This window comes from Populus nigra, chromosome 4 (genome assembly GCF_951802175.1).
Source record: "Populus nigra chromosome 4, ddPopNigr1.1, whole genome shotgun sequence".
NCBI lineage: Eukaryota > Viridiplantae > Streptophyta > Magnoliopsida > Malpighiales > Salicaceae > Populus > Populus nigra.
Window position 1 is genome coordinate 1,298,725 of NC_084855.1, and position 22,848 is coordinate 1,321,572.

Genomic DNA, 22,848 nt, shown 5'->3' on the forward strand with positions numbered 1-22,848 from the left:
AAAACTCATTTTCCTTGAAATGGAGTATGTTCCAGTAGTATTATAATTTCAAGAACAGAGGGCTTGAATTTTACTGTTCAGCACCTCCATGTCAAAATCATAGCATTAGCATAAGTAAGAATTCATAATTCCAGGCTGAAAAAATGCCGCCTTGGGACATGATACAGGAGATGGAGGTCCAATCTGGACTATTTACAACAGCAAATAATCCCCCAATATTTGGGGGTCAATACTGTATCTTACAATTTCATCTAGCAATCTAAGGGACTAAAATCGATTGGGATCTATGATCTTACAGCCTCTTTTCCCAGTTACCAGCACTGATCAGTTTCCCATCTCTGACTTGTATACCCAGAAAATCCTGTTGCCATTGTTGTTACAGTAGCAGCAGACATCACAAACGGAGAGCCCATTTGCCTTCCTCGTCTATAAAGGGAGCGATCATAATCTGCACGTTTTTCAGGATCAGACAGGGTTTCATAAGCTTCGTGGACTCTCATGAACTCGTAAGCCGTGTCCTCCCTTTGACCGTTAGCTGCAACATCAGGATGCAAGATTCTAGCCAGTCTTCGATAAGCTGTCTTGATCTCCTGACACGTGGCGCCCATTTGAATTCCAAGAACTTCGTAAAGAGATGATGCAGGTGTTGGTGTTGCAATGTATGACGTGGGTCTCTCGGCGGTTGAAGCGCAGGCGGCGGATACTCGAAAGGGGCGGAAGCTGACGCGAGACGGTGGTGGTGAATGAGACTGATTGGTGGAAACTTTTGAGCCAATAAAAGGAGACGCGGAGGAGCTAAAAGATGTGAGACAAGTTGCGGAGGCCATGTTTGGAAAGTAAAGCGTGTTTTGCCGAGTTGTTGTGTTGTTCAAGGATGCTGAGGAGATGAGGAACGGGTGACTTCGTTATTTATAGAGAAGTTGAGGATTGGTTAACCATGGTTAGTTTGGTTGGTTAACGAATTGTCGTGGGCTTATCCATTCGGTGGTTTTTGGATCTGTCACATGCTGACTCAGAAAACCGTCGGCGTTACAAGAATATTGTACCTTGCAGGCAGACAAAAACGTTTGCAGCCCACGGTATGTTTTGGATGCTAGTGAATTTTTTTCTAGAAGCATTCCCTTTCGAAGCTTAATGAGTAAATTGTCTTTAGTCCCAGAATTTTAAATTCAATTATAAATTAATCCTTTTTGTTTGAAAAATTATAACTTAATTTCTTAATTTTCGTTGATCGTTGTAAGATTTGACTGTTTTTTCTCTAAACTCTCACCATGTATATTTTTCTATAGGAATTTAAATTATGAATTGGTACGTTAGGGGTTAAGAAAAGACCAGAAAATATTTTAACATAACAATGGTCACCTAGAGTTAAGGGACTAGGTTAGAGGTTTTTAAAAATTAAGGACCGGGCTATATTATAGTTCGAAACACAGAGACTAAAGAATAATTTACTCTATCTTATTGGGTTTTGAACTCTAATTTCCTTGTGCACATATCCTTCCAAATGAATCCATAGATTAATTTCTCCTACAGTTCATTCCACTGGATGTCACTTCATAGCTTTTAAAAGATTAGATTTTCATGGAAATGGTATGAGAAGAGTCTGGCATAAATTAAATACTCAGAAAATAGCGGCAAAAATCTTCTATTTAGATCTCTGATCAGACTTTGTCATCTATTGGCTATTACATGTCGTGGTCTTGCTTCCTAAAATAGTTGAGCCTAAATTTAGAATAGATATTTTTAATAATATTATTTTATTTTAAAACATATTAAAACAATATATTATTTTATTTTTTAAAATTTATTTTTAATGTTAATATATATTTGAAAATACCAGGAATAATTGATTTGAAAATTAAAAATTAAAAATCAATTTTTTAAAAAAAAAATAACCCTTAATCTTTGGATCAGCAGTGTAGCTTTGGATTCGTTAACGCTAAAAAATGCTACTGAAAAATGAAATAAAATTATTGGGTTGGAACCTTCGTAAGCCGAGACAAATCTTCAGATGGAGTGGCAAAAACCAACTCCACCTCGTCACAATTGTCTAGACATGATACGACGAGCACTGACTAGTCCAGATATATAGGGCAAGACAAGCCTGTCTAGCTGACTCAGCCATGACTCCCGCAATAAAGGTAAATGCAAGGTCCCTATTGCTAGGGCGACTGCTGTGGCTGGTAATTTGATATTCTATTGTTATAATTTTGACTGTCCCTGGAAAAACCGTAACAGTAAAAATAGATGAGACGTATTTTATTATAATTAATTATTTAAAAAATATAAAAAATCACTCCAATAATATCCCAAGAGGGGGTATTCATATGTCATGTATTAATAAGTAGTCAATGTAAATGAATAGGAATGGAATCACAGCAAAGGCAAAGCTGTGGATGAACTGTTGTAGCAGTGATTATTTTTTAAATTGATTTTTATTTAAAAATATATTAAATAATATTTTTTTATTCATATCAAAACAATACAAATATATTTAAAAATTAATTTTTAAAAAAAAAAAAACACGAGAATACCTTCAACGTACTTCAAGTCTTAGCTCTATGGGCAGTAGGCAGTAGCCAGTAGCCGCGTCATCTTAGACTGTTTCGCCGTTTAAATTCCGTGTCTGGGATGCGGAAAGGTTTAATTTTCTCATGTTGGTGGCTACCACTCAGGATTAAACATATTCCATGGATAAACGAAACCCGGGTAAAAAATGTAACCCTTGCTGGATACATGGTATAGCTATAAGAATTGCTTTGACCTGATTTAAGGTTCACATGACAGATTGCATGACTTAATCTGGATTAATATGATACTGTTTTAATTTTTTTAAAAAAATAAAACAACATTATTTAAAAATCCAAGTTTTTTACTAGCCAAGTTCAAATTAACCCCTGAATTAGTGAAATACTAGATTGACTCTGAGAATGTAGTTGTGTTTGTTTTTCAAAGTGTTTTTCACTTGAAAATATGTTAAAATAATATTTTTTATTTTTTAAAATTATTTTTTATATCAGCACATTAAAATGATTTAAAAACATTAAAAAAATATTAATTTGAAATAAAAAATAAAAAATAAATATTTTTAAAATATAATATCAAACAGGCTTAGTTACCTTGTCTAGTAACCGTTGTGTCTGTTATTGTAACTGGGAACCATGGGACCGACAGGTGGTATTACTGTCGATGGCACATGAATTCTAGCATGGAATCTGTTTTGATTGGTCAGGCCAAAGATTTAAAAACAACTTAGTTAATTCGTAACCGACTTTTTCCGAAAAAAGACAAAGGGAAACTGGTGACATTGAGTATCCAGCGATTCGGGGGGCGACAAGTGCCCCAGGTTTCGAGATGTCGCATTCCCGAGTCACATGGTGAGCACATGAATACAGAGGATGGATTTATTTGGATAAATGAGGAAGTTAGGATCCAAAATATAATTAAATGCTGAAATAGTTAAAGATAAAAAAGTTTTGATAAAATAATATAGATTGAAGATATTGCAGTTAAGAAATGTGATATTTCAAAAATATCACATTTCACATTATATTATTGAAATGTTGTGGTTCATAACTATTTTGAAAAATAACTAGACATTTGATAAAACGATCTAACTATTTTGACTACTTTAAGGTTTTGGGTTATTTTTATAGTTTAAGCTTGAAAAAAAATTATAAATCATAGTTTTTGTTAATCTAAAATTTTATTTACTTTATGGTTTTATAGAGTTGAAATATTTATAATTTTATCAAAATTTGGATAAAATTTCCTCCGCATGATATCCAAAATTTTATCTCCCTTAAAAAACCTGCAAAAAACCACAATAACCATAATCAACAAATATAAACATAAATCATCTATATATCTACGTTTACATCGTCTACTGGATAATCCAGACTCGTTAGTCGCATGACCAGATCCAGCTCGAGCTCATACCTGAGTGGTCTCGTCCTCTGCCATAACATCATCAAGAGTTAGCCTATCTTCAAAGGTTTGAAGTCCAATGCGACAAACATTTAACTACCTGAACGTTATGGTATGAACTTTTCTTTCTTTGTCAGTACTATAAAGATAAGATGTAGCATTTCGACCCTTTCGTAGCAAAAAATCAATCTAATATTAACAAGACATTAATGTTAACTTAAAAGGTAAATACAAAAAAACTCAATGGTTAACATATATTAATCATAAAGAGACTTTATTACTTATGTGATGTTGAATTCGCTGAATTGTCACATTACACGATCTAGACAATGTAGCTCGACCATCTTAAACCATATTAGCAGGACCATTGTTGTCCATATATTCATCCTGCTGGTATAGACAGTTGGAGCAACGACTAACCTTTCTTCCAAGTAAGGCATTTAAATGACTTGCATATTATAAGTTAAATAAATATCAAACAATAATAATTTTGTGTAATTGATTATTTTACTTAACAAATAGTTTAAAAAATACCTGGATAGCAAGTTGCTTGTAGAGCTCGCTTCGATAAAATGCCAACACATGTGATAGATTATTTTCAAAAACTTTTCCAGCACACCACCTAACATTAAAAACACGTCAGTTTAATTATTTTTTAAAAGTTTAAACAACACAATATAAATGTATATAGTTATAAAAATAACATCGCAATACTTACATTCTAATGGGAAATTAAATGTAACCCTCATAGTTTGGACTGTTATGTTCGGCAACCTCAATATCTAGGGCCTACCCATGTAGAGATGTTCCCACAACCATAATTGTTATTAAAGAAAAATATTTTTGTTAATTTTGTTATACATCAAAACATTCAAATCTAAATTGTTATTTAGATTTTTTTTTATTGATACCTGTAAAGTAGAAAATATCCCCGACCTACTTGGCCCCCTTCATGCATACAAGACATGAATATAGATCTTCGTAAATAAAAACAATTTATATAAAAAAAAATTAGGATTTCTGTTTATGATACTTTAATGATAGTTTGTTTTTTTTTAAAATAGAAAAAATTTATAAGAAAATTATTTTGGATACTTTAAGGATAGTTTATATGTTTTTTTCATAAAAAATAAAAAAAACAATTTAAAAAAAGTAGGATTTTTGTATAGAATATTTCAAGGATAATATAAATTGTTTTTTTTAACAAATAGAAAATATTTATAAAAAAATTATTTAGAATACTTCAAGAATAGTTTAAATATTTCTTATATGAAACAAGGATTTCTTTTTATGATACTCCAGCAGTAGTTTTATTTTTTTTAATAAAAAATAAATATATATATATAAAAAAAAATAATTAGGATTTCTATTTAGGATATTTCACCGATAGTTTATTTAAAAAAAAAAAAAAATAAAAATAAAAAAATTAATTAGGATTTCTATCTAGTATAATTCAAGGATAATTTAAATATTTTTTTATAAAAAATAAAAAGATTATAAAAAAATAATTAGAATTTCTGTTTAGGATACTTCAATGGTAGTTTGAATGTTTTTTTTATATAAAAAATAAAAAAAATAATTAGAATTTATGTTTAGGATATTTCAAGAATAACTTAAATATTTTTTTTCAAATAAAAAAATTTATATAAAAAATTAGAATTTCTATTTATGATACTTCAATGGTAGTTTAAATTTTTTTTTATAAAAAATAAAACATTTATAAAAAAAATTATTAAAATTTATGTTTAGGATACTTCAAGAATAATTTAAATTTTATTTTTTTTATAAAAATATAAAAAACTTAACTAGATATAGCTATCAGTTCCAAGTCGTTCGGGCCTACTAGGGCTGCCTAAATATATCTTTTTTATTTTTTATATAAAAAAATTTAAACTATTCTTCCAGTATCATAAATAATTTTTTTTATATTTTTTTTATTAAAAAAAATTATACTATCTTTGAAGTATCAGAAACAGAAGTTCTAATTAATTTTTTTTATAAATTATTTTATTTTTTATAAAAAAAATATTTAAACTATCATTGAAGTATCTTAAACAAAAATTATAATTATTTTTTAAAAAACTATTATTGAAGTATTCTAAAAAGATTTTTTATAAATTTTTTTTTATTTTTTATATAAAAAATTTAAACTATCCTTGAAATATCTTAAATAGAAATTTTAATTAATTTTTTTATTTTTTTTATAAACTTTTGGATCTGGAGGCCAAGTCAAGCCCAAGAGCTTTGAGTCTGCTTGCCATGCCAAACCTAATAAACTTGGGCTTGACTGTCATACTAAACCCAAGCAAACAATAAACAAACAGAGAACAAATATGCACCTTAGTTGTTAAAAGAGACAACAGAAAAAAATACAAACAATCGATCATCGGCGGTAATCCAAGCTTGATACGCGCCGCACCATGTAGAATAGAGCACGTCTGCGCATCTATTTAGATGGTAGGGGCGATCATTTTCGGTCCGGTTCAATTTTTATAAAAAAAAATAATCAAACCAATTTTTTTTAAAATGAAACCAGCTCAAACCGACTGATTTTTTGTTCGATTTTTTTAGAACAAAAATCGGTTCAAATCGATTTGGCTCTGTTTTTTTGGTTTGGGTTCGATTTTTTCAGTTCCAGGCTTGTAAAACCGAACTGAACCGATCAGTTTTTTTAAAATTCTAATAATTTTAATCGATTTTTTTTCACGATTCGATTTTTTCAGTTATTTTTTTTCTGATTTTCTCGGTTTAATTGATTTTTTGATTTTTTTGCTCACCCCTACTAGATGGTGAATGATCAGATTTAGCTATCGGGAGGCATCTCACGCACCTTTTTAATGGCGCGAGCGCCACCCACTCGCTAGGGCGTGTTCAACACGCGCCAACAACTTTTTGAATAACCAATATAAACATGGCAATACTAAAATTCCCTCATGTTTCTCTTAATTACACACCATACCCAAGTAAGTTTCACTATCGCAATCTACAGTAATCTGTGTCTAGAGCTAGATTGAAAACCCCACGCCATTTAACTTTATATATATATATGTATATATATATTTTGTGAAACCCCAATAATTTCTAATTTAAATATGCAAATAACTCGGTGGAAACTCTGTAAAACCCTAATAAAGGACTTCACCATAATGAATTGAATAATGAGAAATAAAATAGAAATAGTGGTAAATTGCAAACCCCGATCAAATTTTACGATATTAATAAAAAGATTGATAATTTATAACTAGAAATGAGATGGGTTAGTTAAAAAAAAAATGGAATAGTATTGATTATTAGAAAAAAAAAATTAAAAAGAAAGATTTTTTGCATGGTATTTTAAAAGTGAATCGAGAAAAAACATTTTATTGAACAAAAAAAATACTCAATCTTAATATAAGAGCGTTTTAGTAAATATGGATAGATTTGCTACATAAATAGCAAAATTATGTAGAAAATACATATGATGGGGGGGGGGAGAGAGAGAGAGCAGAAACTCAAATGGCCATATCTCAATATTTCACCGGTAGATCGGTCTGGATTTATGATATGTTATGCTCCTTACCATCCTCTAACATCTTACTGCTGGGACCTGAAGGCTCAATTTTTATGTGAGAGATATAACCCTTACAACATTTCAAGAAAAAACTAACTACATGTCAGTCATGATCCCTGGGAGTTTTCTCTTTCGTCCACCGTTGGATCCTGCTCAATTTGAGATATATTAGTCATAGTAATGAGCTCTTCATGTTGAACGATGGAGATCAGGATTAGAGACTCCTACTAAAGGTTAATAATTGGTGAACATTATATTGTCAATTTTCAAACCAATTTAGTTTTGTTTCGATCCAAGGAGATCTATCTGTTAACATGCTCTGAGTTTTTGGTATGTGTTGCATGATATAATGATGGTTAATTTCACCGTTTGGATTTAATTAGTTCTGATTGAGTTATGATAAACTTTAACCTTGTTGATTTTTTTTTTAAATTAAGTTAGCAAGAGTGAAATAAATGAAAAGTGTGGTGGCTTGATTTATGTTTAACCATCAAAAGCATGTTAATTATAATTTACATTATGAGATGTACATCATGTTTACCATCTCATTTCCTTACCAATAATCTGCCGAATATGCATAAGGAGAGACACCAATGATTTTCTTTAATTTAAATCATAATTAACGTGTTTCTGATGGTTAAAAACAAATCAAGCCACCACACTTTCCATTTCTTTTATTCCTGCTAACTTAATCTAAACAAAAATTTCAGCAAGGTAAAAGTTTCTCCTAACACAATCAGAACTAATAAAATTCAAATGGTGAAGTTAACCATCATCATGTCATGCGACACATACCAAAAATTCAAAGTATGATAACAAACAGATCTCCTTGCATCGAAACAAAACCAAACTGACTTGAAAATTGACACTATACTTTTCACAAATGAATAATTTCTCGTCGGAGTCTCTAATCTCAATCTCCACTGTTCAGCATGAAGAGCTCATCAATATGACCAACATATCCCAAACTAAACAAGATCTAATGGTGGATGAAGGAGAACACTACCAGCAACCATGATTGACCTGAAAGCAGTTTTTTCTTGAAATGTTGCGTGGGCTCTCTCTCACACGAAAACAAAGCCATCTCATCCAAGCAGTCATATGTTAGAGGGTGGTGAGGAGCATAACATATTCTAAAACCAACCTGATCCAACAAGCTAAGATAAGCATAATCATTATGTATAAATAGCAATGAATCATCATAAAATCAATCCATTATCAATATTAGAGTTTGTATAGAAGACGGTGAGGGTGAGTGTACTTTAAAAAATTCTCTTATCTCTTTACTTTCTGTTTGATAACTGGATATGCATGTATATTAATTATTTAATTTATTTTTAATATGATAAATAATGTGAGATAACAAAAATTCAATGAACATGCTTTACTATAATTTATTTTTAATTATAATATTTAATTTTGTATAATTAGGTCCGTGTACATTCAAAATTCATTTTCATGACTAGTTTAATACGAAGCATTCAAAATTAACCTAAAAATATCCTTACCGCTGTTATTTAAGGACACTGATCATGTGTGTGGGGACGTGTACGTGATTTTTAATTATTCTTTTTATTATTAACTTGAGATTTTTTTTTTCAATGCGAAATTTGACTATATAATATATTTTGTTAGTTGACAAAAAGGAAGCAAGTGGAAAATATAAGGCAAAAGGAAGAAAAAAATCAAAGTCTGAAAAATCAATAGAGAGAGAGAGAAGATATCAAAAGGAAATTATTATTTTATCCTTGTTTTTCAGTGAAATAACTAATCAACCGTTTAGTTTAAAACATTCAGTTTTATTAGGTCCTTATATTTCATACTCGTTTGTAACTCAGTATTTATATTTATATTTTTTGACAATCTGGTTGTTTCTTTCCTACATTGTCCCCAGACTTATAATCAAAATTTTATGCTTCAACTTTCACCCACTATAGATAAAATAAAAAATTCATTTATAAAGGGAAATATGGGAAACTTAAAAAAAAAAATCAAAATAAACTTTGCCTACTGAACTAGCCTGTAAATTTCAAAAGTAGGGGGACTAATCTACAATATAATTTCCTAGATTTAACACAGGCTACCCATTCGTGTTTTATTAAAAATAAAAAACCTAAAAAAACTCTCCTCTCTCCAAACAAAAAGTAAAAGTAAAAATAAAAAATCCAAATAAAGAAAAGCAATAAAAATCATTCTCTCTCTTCTCTCCCGATCTTTCAATAGCCACCACGCGCCGGAAAGGGCGACAAGCAGCGGAGATAAGGATCGGAGAAGCAGCAACGACTGTGACAACCGCAGTAACAGCGGAAAAACACAAGAAACTGACCCTCCTCAACTCCGATTCCCTTGCGGGTTAGCGGTGAGCCTCACAGCCTTCAAACACACTTTTCTTTTGGTGGGTTTTTTTTATCGTCTGATTCGATCTGTCAGTGTTTTTTTCTCTTTTTTGAAACGGAAATCTGGTTGATAGTTGAATCCCATTTGTAAATTACATGAAATTTGGGTTTAATTTCTGTAAAACGTGGATTCGCAGCATCTAAAATGGAAGGAATAGAGCAGTGGAAAACTGAAGCGCAGCAATGGTTGCAACAGGGGATTGAATATGCACATCAACTACCTCCTACTCAACTGTACGCGGCTGTCGCTGTCTTGCTTTTCACCACCCTTTTGCTCTTAACAAGTAATTCTCTACTTCTGTTTGCTTATGTTTGTTTCATCTCTAATTGTGTAGCGTAACGCAAATGGCTCTTACTTGATCGTCTATTTGCTGTAACTTAAAGAGATTCTACTTAAGCACACAATTTGATACTTAGTGTTGATTATATGGAATTTGGAAATCTTTGACATCATAAAGTGAAGCAGAATTATGTAGTGTCGGGATTGAGGAAGAATCAAATAGAGCACTTGATGTTGCAATATGGCCTGTAATTTGTTATCTGTACTGGCCAATTGGACCTCATTTTTTATTAAGAATATCATGGATTTGGGCAGCAAAATCTGCAAAGGATGTCCGGTGTTGCAAGTTTTGATCATGTAAAACTCTCTTTCATTTCCATGTAAATTTAACTCTCTGGGCAGGATTGCTGTTTAGGATTACGGAACTAATGGGTGTAAATTGATGTAAAATCGTGGTAGGACTGGTTTTGAAGTCTAGCTGGGGCTCTCTTGAAGATGTCAAATGAAAAACGTAGATGTTTCACTACCTATTTACAAGGGATTGAATGGTTTTTGGAAAGAGAGAGGATTATCCTTGTTATTTGAATAGAGCTCCTGAATTAATGATCTCTGTTTTGTGTTTTCTATGTTTCAACTGCATTGCATGTTTAGCAAATGTTTTAAGAAAAAAATGCAGATTGTTTCTTTATATAGATGTTTGGATTTGGAATCATATTTAACTTCTTCTTTTATACTTTTCTTTGCAGTCCGCTTGCTGAAACGCACAAAATCCAATACCATTGTGCTCTCTGGGCTTAGTGGGAGTGGTAAAACTGTTCTTTTTTATCAAGTAATCCCCCCACATTCCTTTGAGATTTCAGAGTTTGATCATTGACTTTTGAAAGTTTAGTCATGAGAGTAATCTTGTTTGTACATTACAGTTTTTGTTCTAAATTTTATTTACATCCCTGATGCATTTGCCAGCTTCGAGATGGCTCTTCACATCAGGGTACTGTCACCTCAATGGAACCAAATGAGGGCACTTTCTTACTACATTCCGAGAGTGCTAAGGTGATATATTTTAACTTGATGTGCTCAAATTTGACTCAGGCTGTGTTGATTTCTAATGACATGAAATGGGAATATGTTTTCCAAATTCAGCCAGGCATTTTAGGCGGTGCTAACCCTTCCTTTTCCCACTTCTTTATGTCCTCAACAGAAGGGAAAAATAAAGCCTGTACATGTTGTTGATGTTCCTGGTCATTCTCGTCTTCGACCCAAACTAGACGAGTTCTTGCCTCAAGCAGCTGGCATCGTGTTTGTTGTTGATGCTTTGGAATTCTTACCCAACTTGAGTGCAGTTACAGAGTAATTACAAACTTCAACACATAGTTTCAGATAAAGCGCACATGTATTTGCACTCTGAAGATATAGAAATGCGGTATTCTAATTTTGATGGCCTGTATGTTACAGATATCTGTATGATATTTTGACCAAGGCAAGTGTCGTAAAAAGAAAACTTCCAGTTCTCATCTGCTGTAACAAGACAGACAAAGTGACAGCACATACCAAGGAATTCATCCGAAAACAGTTAGAGAAAGAAATGTGCGTTCAATTTCCTTATATTCTCCATTGTCCTGCACTTCCGATTAATAATTTCCTATTGGCATCTCAATGAGAAGTTGTTGAGATCACGTGGTCAGTTTGGCTTTTATGCCCCTTTGTTAATGCAAAGCCAGCATATGAGATACTAGAGGCGATTACCTGGGTGCTAAGGTGAGACAAAGCACCCCTGCCTTGAATGCCTCTGCCTCAAGGCAAGGTGATTTGCTTGGGTGCTGCCTAGGCGAATGCTTCTTGCAAGGTGCCAGGCGTAGGGAGCAATTTTTATTCAAATTCTACACTTGACAGTATTGTGTCAATTTGATACCATATTCTAACTTAAAAAGATGGAACATCATAGGGTCTGGTTTGCAAATTTGCTCAAGCACTTTTAATCATATAGCTTTCTGTTTTATGATTTTTATATGATTTTAATATGGTGTTGTTTTAACGATATTTGTGTTTTTCTCTATATAAAAACAAAAGAAAAGGCCTTTTCAGCTATGGATTTTGTTATCAATGGAAATGAATATGTATGAAGTTGTGAAACATATATTTTGGTCAAGCCTTTGTAGGAAGATATTATTTGGTGAAGCCAGCTTTTCCTGTTATTATTATTTTCTGCAAAATATATACACATTGTTAAACAAGTGCATGGTTTTACTGGGTTAAGCACCAGGAGTTGGGCCTTGTGCCTTGGATGATAAGTAAGTCTTGTTGCTTTAAAAAGTCTTTCACAGATTAACAAACTGTAACCCATACATTAGTTAAAACTCAAGGACTGGATGAGACCTATCTACAGCTGCTTGTTCCCTTAAAAAATGTAACCATTGTGTTTGTTATTTGGTGCTCTATTGGATGTTTTTGTAGTTGTGTTCAGATAAGATTTTTGCTTTAATCCCATTTAAAAATGCATCTCTCTCTCCCTCTCTCTTTCTGCTGTGCATTTCATTGTGATCAATGCAAATGCAAGTATACTTAGTCCATTCTCTCTTGGCTGTGCATTTCATTGTGATTAATGCAAATGCAAGTATACTTAGTCCATTTGTTTTCTATCTTTCAGTGAAAAATTGCGGGTATCAAGGAGCGGAGTATCAGATGCTGATATCGCAAATGACTATACTCTTGGAATACCTGGTGAAGTGTTTTCATTCTCGCAATGCATTAATAAAGTTACCATTGGTGAAGCTTCTGGTTTGACTGGCGAGATATCTCAGGTGGAGGAGTTTATTAGAGCACATGTAAAATAATAGGTGGATGTACTGTTTGGCCTTCCATACCTTTTCTTGTGCATGCTTTGACAGCTGGTTGTTGTAGCCTATTGACTGTTTGAAAACTTGAGGAAGCTGCAGGGAACCACCTGAACTTGCTAGAACAAAGTGGTGGGGAAGCGAGGATAAAAATGAAAAAGAAATACAAGTGGAGATATCCACCTAAACTATGCAAGGAGCTTGTATTGAAATAACTGTGGCAGAGGAATGTTGATTTTCGACTGATTTGATGAACATTTAACCCTTTTGTTTTGGGAGCTTGGATTGACATTTAACTAACCACCAGCTTTGAATTTATTCATGGTTTATTTGGTTGAACTTTAGCCTCTTGGTACGGCTGTGTTTTTTTGCGAGGCCCCCAGTTCACTTAATGAATGGATAACATGAGAAGATCCATCTTGTTTATCAGCAGGGAGGATTACAAGGTTGTGCTGATACTCTGCGAATACCTCTATTTTTTTTTGTTATGTGGTTATCAGTAGATGAATTGCTGTTTGTTTATAATGCCTTGATTCATTTGTCTCGAGGCTTTCATAAGTGATACATTGAAAGGAATCAGTGTCCCAGTCGTTGACCTTTGCCACCGAGTGTCTTTCCTTGGGCTAAAATATGGTCTTTGGATGATCACCTGGATCGTTAGGCGAAAGCGTCCTGGCTTTATAAGACAGGGCTTAACATTTGGAGTAATGAAGGTGATTTATAGTGTTTGTTTGTGTTTTAAAAGTGTTTAAAAAAAATTTAAATATTTTTTTTTAAATTAATATTTTTTTGATGTTTTTAGATTATTTTGATGTATTGATGTCAAAATGATTTTAAAAAAAATTATTATTTTAATATGTTTCTGGATGAAAAGCACTTTAAAAAGCAACCGTAATTATACTTTCAAACACGCTCGTCTAAAAATACAGAACAACAATGAGACTTGTCCGAAGTAAAAGCTTTTTTGTTTTTGTTTTTCAAAAAATATATATATTTTTAATATTTTTCTTCAAATTTATATTTTTTTAATGTTTTTAAATCATTTTAACGTGCTAATATTAAAAAAAAATTTAATTTTTTTTATTTTAATATATTTTTAATTAAAAAATATTTTAAAAAATAATTATTACAACATTTCCAGTGCAATGCTAATGTCACCATTCAATAAAAGTCAACTTTAAGGGTCATAGCGCCCTATCAAATATTAAGACTTCTAAAAATTATATAATAAAAATATTATTTGTTTTTTTAATTTATTCGTGTTTTTTAAATTTTTTAATTGATTTTTTTATATGTTTTTAGATTGTTTTAACATATTAATATTAAAAATAAATTTTTATAAAGTCTAAAGAATCAAGGTAGTGTTCGTGCTTAGATAAGGGAGGGACATGTTTTTTGGTACTTTCTATTTAAAAAAATACAGAAATTCATTTTAAAACTATTTTGGTAATATATTTATTTTATGTTTTTATTTTTATAAACAAACATGTTTTAATTCTTTTTGCATGCTAACCAAACACAAGCATAACCTAATGTTTGTAATTATATATATGAGATTTCAAAACATGTAGAGTATGAGAGATATTTTGAGACTGAATTGAATAATTTATTTATAAAATATAGAGACTTCATTTTTTTTATTTTTTAAAAAGGGTCAAGGCGTAATGAATAGAGTTATCAAAAAGAAACTTTAAATTATAAGGACTGAAGTGGAATGTTACTAAAATGTTGTTTACCCATTTCTCTTAGATGAGCTAACTGCCGCTGCTGACGAAAACGAAATTTAAAACACGAATTAATCACGAGTGAACTCAATGAAAGGGCTTGCAACTATTTCCAACTTGCTGGGCTCATTGGGCATTTGCTTTTGAAGTTTGTTGGGCCATATATATATATATATATCCTTACTCTAATTAAATATTAAATAAGTGATAGAAATTGATTAATATACGATATTATTCAAAAACATAAAAATTTAAACAATGTTGTATTCGTGGATAACCTGTACACAAACAAAGCTTATCTGGAATCCATCTATAAATTATAAAAACAAATGAATTTATGTATATGAAGAGTTCTACTTTTACGCGTTGGCTTCTTCAAGTTTAGTTCTCCGTTGATAGAAATATATATAGGTTATATTTCATGGCATAGTCAGGAAAGCAAAGCAAAAGAGAGAACGTAGATATGAGTCCTTTCAGCCTCCTTTTCTACCTCTCCTCCCTCGCTGTGTTGGTAGATGGCAAATCGCTTTCCTATGACTGGACAGTTTCCTTCTCTCACCGTGCTCCTCTTGCTCTTACCAAACAGGTTCTTCAATCTTTTCTTACATCCTTTGTACTTGCTAGTGTTCATGTGCTTGAAAATTTGTTTCACTTTTCAGCACAAGTGTTCTCTTTTCTTCTTGTTTTCAATTGTGCAGGTGATTGTGATCAACGATCAATTTCCGGGACCATTGTTGAATGCAACAACAAATGATGTGCTAAACATCAATGTTCATAACAACTTGACAGAACCATTCCTTATGACATGGTATGCATTTACAATCAAGCACAGATTCTTCTATTTTTAGTACGCATGTAAGGACAGCGTGAGATTGCATAAATACAATGTAGGAACGGACTGCAAATGAGAAGGAATTCATGGCAAGATGGGGTGCAAGAGACTAATTGTCCAATACTACCTGGCCGAAACTGGACATACAGTTTTCAAGTGAAGGATCAGATCGGAAGTTTCTTTTATTTCCCATCCCTTCTCCTGCACAAAGCTGCTGGTGGATATGGTCCCATTCGTGTGAATAATCGTGAGGTTATTCCTATTCCATTTCCACAACCTCATGAAGATATTGATGTCCTCATTGGAGATTGGTACAGTGCAGATCACCGGGTATGATTTCCAGGGATCTATCATATTTTCACATATAAATTGTTACAACAATTATGATTATGCCTTTTTTTTTCTCTAGGATTTGAGGGCTTTGCTTGATAATGGGACTGGACTTCAGAATCCCAGTGGAATTCTTATCAATGGACGGGGTCCTAATGAAACAGTTTTTGAATTTGAACCAGGTGAATTCACATATGCTTTATTACGGAAATTATATTTATTTATTTAAGAATTTTAAGATTGTTTATTGTTCTAGATTATTTTATTTAAGAATGCTGGTACTTATTATCTAGTAGTTAAATTTAAATTTAAATTTTTTTATTCAACAAGAATTTGTTAGGTTTTTCAAGATTGAGTTTATCTCTTTTATATTACTTTCTTAAAAATGGAGTTTATCTCTCTTGATTTGTTTTTCAAAATCGAACGTGTAGTATCTCATGTCGGTGATTTTGATCTCTATTCCACTTTAATTTTCTTATTTTGATGATTTTACTCTCTTTTATCCTGCATCAATTACATATCAAGCCTAAATTTTTTATCATGCTGATTGTCGTTCAAGCGATATCAAAGTATTTTAGAGCCAAGTTGCACTTCTGGCCCATTCCAATTAACGGAACCTTGAGAAACAAATGAAGTTAGGAAAGGTTTCCTTCTTGTTTTCGTTTTCCTATCTAAGCTCATTGGCATTTTAATCACCTTAGCTGCTAAGCAAGTTCTTGTATTGGGCACCAGCCTTTACTATAATGTTTTGCTGTGCAATCGACAACAGAAACTATAGATGAATTCAGAAGAACAATTTATTAATTATGATCTTCTTGGATTACAGGGGCTACATACAGGCTAAGGATTTCAAATGTGGTCTCGAAAACTTCGTTGAACTTCAGGATTCAAGACCATCTAATGTTGTTAGTGGAGACAGAAGGGTCTTACACAGCACAACAAACTTATAGTAATCTGGACATCCATGTTGGTCAATCCTACTCAGTCTTAGTTACAGCAAAGAATCAAACTGGTGGCAAGTCCTACTACATGGTTGCAAGTTCCCGCTTAACTGAGGTTGAACTTTTTGGAGTCGGCGTCATTCGCTACCCGAACTCTGATGATTTTCCATCCGGCCCACTTCCCCCAGGACCACAGTTACATGATTATTTTTACTCCATTGAACAAGCTCGTTCAATAAGGTATGCATCGCTAATCCCAAGTAAAACACGAATAACATATGGTTAAAAGTTGTCAATTTGGTGCTTGATCAGGTGGAACTTGTCAGCGGGAGCTGCTAGGCCAAATCCTCAAGGTTCATATCACTATGGCAGCATCAACGTGTCCCGTACAATAGTCCTCAGGAACGGTGAGACCGATATAAATAGACACCTGTATACAGTCAATGGGGTGTCATTTGTGAGCCAAGGTACACCATTAAAGATGGCAGACTATTTCGAGCTTGAAACGTTGAAGACTGGAATTTTTCCAGATACCCCAATTGATAATGGTATCTCGACATTGGATACTTCAGTTATCAATGCAAATTACAGAGAGTTTTACCATTTGGTGTTTGAAAATCCTACCCCATCTTTGCAAACATGGCACCTTGACGGCTACAACTTCTTTGTTGTTGGGTGAGGCTTCTCATGCTCCATGTTTTAGTGGGATTTTCAAAGCCATTTATTAGTGGGATAAGCTTAATTTGATTCATTTAATCCCTTCACTAACAATTGTGAATTCTAATTGCAGCATGGAGTTTGGTACATCATCATGGGAAGAGGATATGAAGGCAACATATAACTTGAATGATGCTGTTTCTCGTTCTACAGCTCAGGTTTGTTGACTTGCAGATCATTGAACACCAATTATTGATCAAGGGATGTGAAACGATATGCCTAATACTCTTTTTATCACAAATTTGCGATCACTTGATAGGTTTATCCATTCGGATGGACGGCAGTGATGGTTATGCTGGACAATCAAGGGTTGTGGAATCTGAGATCACAGGATGTGGAGAGATGGTATCTAGGGCAAGAGTTATACTTGCGAGTCAGAGGCATTGGAGAGGAGGATCCATCAACCATTCCTGCTAGAGATGAAGTTCCAATTCCTGAAAACGCCATCTTGTGTGGAGAAATCTCTGGTTTACAGCAAACGTTATTTTAGATTCGTTTTTATTAGATTAAGTATTAATTAATACATTTTTATTAGACTGTTAATTCATACTCTTTCATCTGTTAATTATTTATAGATTATTATTTTAGATACATTTTTATTAATTCATGCACTTTTATCTGGTGATTAATTAAAGGTTATTTAAATCCGAACCTGTAGAAGCCTGAATTCCTTGTCTCTGTTGATAAAAACACCTGTCAAATCAGTGATGGTAGACTTGTGATCAATATATTGAGCAAAAACTTAAATATTAATCAAGCTTTTTCGGCTCTTCAACTAAAGCCTATCTCGAGATTTTTATGGTGCTTAAGAAAATTATCCAGACTTTCGAAAAAGATAAAAAAATATTTCTTTTCTCATTGAAAATTATTATATTTATTTTTACTTATTTCTCTTCTCTCTAATCCTAAGATTTATAGTAAATTCTTTTTATTTTGTTAATTTAGATTTTAAATGGAGCTTGGATGTAACAATTCTTAATTTATTTCTTTGCTGATATCTTTCTAATTGTACGGTGGAAGCTAGTTTTACACACGTGTTTGTTATATATCTCAAATCACCATGAAGCTTGTAATCGTGAGATTTATCTTTTCAAATATATGAAGCCAAAAAAACTTGAAATTTGAAAGCTTGAGATAAACTTTTAATATTTTTTTCTAGATAATAAACACTTATCTAGAGAGAAAAGAAAAACATATCCATTCAAATAAATCGAAGATATGTCATTTGCCATATGTAATATAAGACATAGAACGGACAAAGGATGCTGAGGCAGTTGAGGATTTCAGTCCCACATCGGCAAGATAGTAAGATGGAGGTCTCCAAGCTCGTTATAAAAGAGAGAAATTAGTACAGTAAAGAGCATGATCCTTCAGGGTTTAACGGGATATGATGAGTGGTCAGTTCTCGCAATTAAACATGCGAGATGGGTGTCCAACCCACTCCCTGGTTACGACAACAGGGCACTCCCATCTTCACCAATCTGATCCCTAACTGAAGGCATCCCCTGCACCAAGTATAAAATCTCGCTACTGGAAAGTCTTCTGTTCTCCAGATTCCTTGGAACAGTTACTAGGTTTAATGTCTTTTATTGGCTCTATGTTGCGATTTCTGTTAGGTATATGCTGTCTAATTTGTTTCCTAACGAGGTCTGGTTCTCGAGGCCTCGCCTGCTGAGTTTAAGGTGTACGTTTACTTTTTTAGGTCTTTGAGGGGGTAAAATTTGCCCAACTAGATAGAAAAGGAGGGTCCATTAAAGCCGTGAGAAGTGATGGTCCACGTAAGGAAATGATTGTTTAGGGCAAAAAAATCAACCACCGAAAACCCTAACTTTGTCTACAAAACAAAGGCACTGTGTAGTCATTGACCCCAGATACAAAACTGAAGCATTTATTGACTAGAAATGGATAGGAAGATGCAGAGGAATGAATTATACAAATTTTTTTATACAAAATGATGTGTGCCTTTTGTGATAAATATTATTAGAAATGAATAAAAGAATGATCACAATGGTTTATATTGAAATTTTGGATTTTTTAAAAAAATTAGCACTTGTTTTAAAAATATTAGATAACACAAATTAAAAAATAAGCTTGCCGCTAATATTAAAAAAAAAAAGCTATGAAATGGGATGCACATAATGAGAGAGGAGATAAATAAAATAAACAAAAAAATATATTTCAAAATAAAAATAAATATTAGAAGCACATTGAAGTTCTGATTACGACACCATTAGTATTATCAGAAAGATCTCGATTAAATAAATTTATAGACATCAAGAAAATCACCAAAGTTAACCCAAGTGTACCATATTTACCACCCAGAGATGGTGGGTGCCTCACTTATTTTTGATAGAAAGTGTGACCCGCTTGAGTCGTTGTTAATGATCTTTATAAGTGGTACTGTTAAATTTGTCTTATCGAGATATTTTTTATGATAATAACGATGTTGTAATTAGAATTTCAGTATGCCTTCCAAGTCCTTTCTTTTTTTTTTCTCTATCTCTCCTCTCTCTTCACTAATTACAATGGAGAGAGATGAGAAAGAAAAAAAGAAAAAGATATTGGAGGAACCACACTTGCTACAAAAAACAAGTGAGCCATGCACCACCTTTAGGCGGCAAATGTGACACCATCGGGTCACTGTTGATAACATTTCTTAATGTTATTAGATTTATTTTGTTAAGATGTTTTCGATGATACCGATGGAGTTGTAAACAAAGTTTTTATGTGCTTTCAAGGTTTTTTTTATTTTGTTTTCTCTCATCTCTCCTTGTCTACATCCCATTTCATTTTTTTTTTAATATCACGATTCTAAATAACAACAAATTTAAATGTCATGTTTTTAATATTTCACCTCTTTTTTTTTAATTCATGATATTAAAAAAAGAAGAAGCATGTTTATAAACAAAAATAGCTGAAATTTTGCATTAAAATATTGAAGGACGAGAGCAACAGATCCGTTTATTTAACCTTTCTTTCCGTTTTTCAAGAATGATTCCTTGTAACATGGTTTCCCAACCAGTGGAAAGTTTGTAGTGGCCTAGTCACAAGGATTATTTGACTGCTGGGACCATTAGTAGCCTAAACGGGACTTTTCAAAATGAAAAGTCTTTCAATGGAGGCGAGCTGGTGTGGAAAATAGGAGTAGCAAATGATGGGATGGGATCTTGGGAAGCAGTTCTGTAGCTTCCATGAATCGTATCTCCGTCGCTGCACTTTGCTTTTGCCAAAATCATATTTCCTTCCTTTTTGCCCCTTGCTATATCTTGACCTTTGCTTCTCATAGAAGTTACTTTCCCCACGTTTTCCTTTTTTTCCACCAGAACTAACCCATCCCATTGCTCTTGGAAATTCCTTTAACTTTGATGAGAATCCAGACAAGAATTCAAAATCTCCTCCTTCCTTGTGAGCCACAGAGCCACCCGCGGTTTTCGAAGGAAGGGCTTGTCTTGACTCGGTTCTGAAAGGTCTGAGAAAAGTCCCAATTTACACACCTGAGAATAAATTCAAAAGGGAAATGGATTTCTGTAAGCATTATGGATCTCCAAATTTCGGTGAATAGAAGAACAAAAAGTAAAAGGGACCTCAAGATTTCCCATAAATCATAAGATTCCTCCTCAGTTTGATTCAGGGAAAGCAAACCAAGATGTCTTCTTTTCCGATCACAAGAGCTACCTGATTACAGAGAAAGGAAACCAACAAGGCATAATGGTTCAGAAGAAAACTAGATTATCATGACCTGGATAAAATCATACCATCCCTGTCTTTGAACAGAATAATGCTTGTATAGATCTCAGCTGACATGGATGAGATCGGCCGAGGGACAAAAACGCATATGAGAGAGGCACATGGAAACCAACATAGGCTAAAAGTGGGTTGAACTAATCTAATCTCTTTGCAGATAGCTGCAAACCAACATAGGCTTCATGCCAAGTTCCAAAATCTGGTGGATGCTGCTGGTTGGCAAAGCTCCCCCGGGCTAGTTTCCTCTCTTAGTTTTGCTTGTTTCTTTTCACATTTCTTTAAAAATTTATCTTGCCATGTCCCTTTCTGGATCTCTCATATGCGCTTTTTCCCCCTGCTAATCTCGCCTGTCTATATTGATCAGTCGGTTATTCTTCCAGCTCTCTGTTTGCTAAGATAAAATCAGATGTTAGAAGAAATCTTACAAAAGAAGAAAAAAAGAAGCATAGCGGAGAGCAACGAATTATTATAATGAAAATAGAATCTGTAGTAACCCATCAAGGAAACTAAACTATGTACCTGACTATCTATTCTTTCAATTCATGGAATCCATGCTCCTCTTTGCCTATATCGAGCTAACTTAAGCATCTATAACGCTGCTTTTATAACAGATTACAGACAAGCAATTTCCTCTAGGGAGGTCCATTCATGGCTTCTCGCTCAGTTTCTTAGAAATTGTATCGCTATTATGTACCTTTTACTTTACTTGTTTCACGTACAAGCAACATGAAGGAGAGCCTTGGACCGCGCGTAATTTACCATAAAACCATTCCCAACCACTGAGAATAGTCTTACTTCAATTTCTATTTTAGTCTTTTCCCTATACTTGCCAAAAAAGAGTCCGCCCCCGGAAACTCCCTTGGCAAACCAAACTTAAAAGAAATTAGATGGTGGTGGTTTAAAATCTCCAAACGCAGTCCCTTGGCAACTCTTTTTTCCTCTCCTGCTGTATTTTACAATTTCCTGTGCATTTGTCAAATGAAACCGCAAGGAAATTAGGAACAGGCATGCCGATCTCTTATGTATAAACCAAGGTTAAAATACATTTTGATCCTATAATTTTTTGCAATTTTGTACTTTAGCTGCTGTTGTTTAGAAAAACCTCAACACCAAGTTCATGATTACTTCGATGTGTACACATGTTATTAATTGGTAACAACTAATGTAAGGAGAGCTCTCTTCTATTATTTTTTCCAGTGAAATATTTTCGCCTGTATTTTTTCTTCAAATAAGAATATATAAAAGAACATTTAATGTATGCATTTGGAAGACAAAATCTGAAGAAGCAAGAAGAATTAATTTCCAATACCCTCATAAAAAAGAAGAAGAAAAGAAGCAGCGTTTTAAATATTCCTACACGGGATGGTGCTGTATAAAACACGAAATTTTTTAGAAATTTACTCTCGATGCAGACAATTTTCCTTCCCTCTTCCTGTGAAGCTGCTTCATCTTTTCTTCCATTAATAGAAGAGATATTCTGCTGCTTGCGTGACTACTGGATCTTATAAAATAGTTATCAACTCATGATACGTTACCGAAAAAACGAAGAAAAAGATTCATAAAAAAACACCCAAGT

General features: G+C 33.0%; 3 protein-coding genes, 1 long non-coding RNA gene and 1 other non-coding gene across 7 annotated transcripts; 3 read left to right on the forward strand and 2 right to left on the reverse strand.

The window, feature by feature from the left end:
• Nucleotides 1–105: 105 nt before the first annotated feature.
• On the reverse strand, nt 106–892 carry LOC133691278 (chaperone protein dnaJ 11, chloroplastic-like). The gene has a single exon (XM_062111707.1). It carries the CDS (start codon nt 825–827, stop codon nt 312–314), a length of 516 nt encoding a protein of 171 aa, XP_061967691.1. The 5' UTR covers nt 828–892; the 3' UTR covers nt 106–311.
• Nucleotides 893–9,608: 8,716 nt separating this feature from the next.
• Nucleotides 9,609–13,323, forward strand: LOC133692909 (uncharacterized). Of its 3 annotated transcripts, XM_062114083.1 has the most exons (8): nt 9,610–9,836; nt 10,011–10,157; nt 10,900–10,982; nt 11,117–11,203; nt 11,352–11,500; nt 11,606–11,737; nt 12,798–12,987; nt 13,087–13,323. In XM_062114083.1, the coding sequence occupies exons 2-7, from the start codon at nt 10,019–10,021 to the stop codon at nt 12,982–12,984; spliced, it is 777 nt and encodes a 258-aa protein (XP_061970067.1). In that variant the 5' UTR covers nt 9,610–9,836; nt 10,011–10,018; the 3' UTR covers nt 12,985–12,987; nt 13,087–13,323. The 3 variants fall into 3 exon arrangements, with proteins under 3 accessions (XP_061970066.1, XP_061970067.1, XP_061970065.1); XM_062114082.1 differs by having other exon boundaries at nt 9,609–9,872; nt 12,798–13,323; XM_062114081.1 differs by having other exon boundaries at nt 12,798–13,323.
• A 1,848-nt stretch (nt 13,324–15,171) lies between these two features.
• On the forward strand, nt 15,172–18,018 carry LOC133692817 (monocopper oxidase-like protein SKS1). Its single transcript, XM_062113964.1, has 8 exons — nt 15,172–15,294; nt 15,407–15,516; nt 15,600–15,870; nt 15,950–16,052; nt 16,697–17,051; nt 17,124–17,486; nt 17,602–17,686; nt 17,788–18,018. The coding sequence occupies exons 1-8, from the start codon at nt 15,172–15,174 to the stop codon at nt 18,016–18,018; spliced, it is 1,641 nt and encodes a 546-aa protein (XP_061969948.1).
• Nucleotides 18,019–18,910: 892 nt separating this feature from the next.
• On the forward strand, nt 18,911–19,017 carry LOC133693039 (small nucleolar RNA Z279/snoR105/snoR108). The gene has a single exon (XR_009842052.1). It is a non-coding gene; the product is annotated as a small nucleolar RNA Z279/snoR105/snoR108 (small nucleolar RNA).
• A 1,408-nt stretch (nt 19,018–20,425) lies between these two features.
• On the reverse strand, nt 20,426–21,973 carry LOC133692894 (uncharacterized). Its single transcript, XR_009842013.1, has 3 exons — nt 21,792–21,973; nt 21,113–21,663; nt 20,426–21,022 (listed from the first exon to the last, which is right to left on the reverse strand). It is a non-coding gene; the product is annotated as an uncharacterized LOC133692894 (long non-coding RNA).
• Between the last annotated feature and the right edge of the window lie 875 nt (nt 21,974–22,848).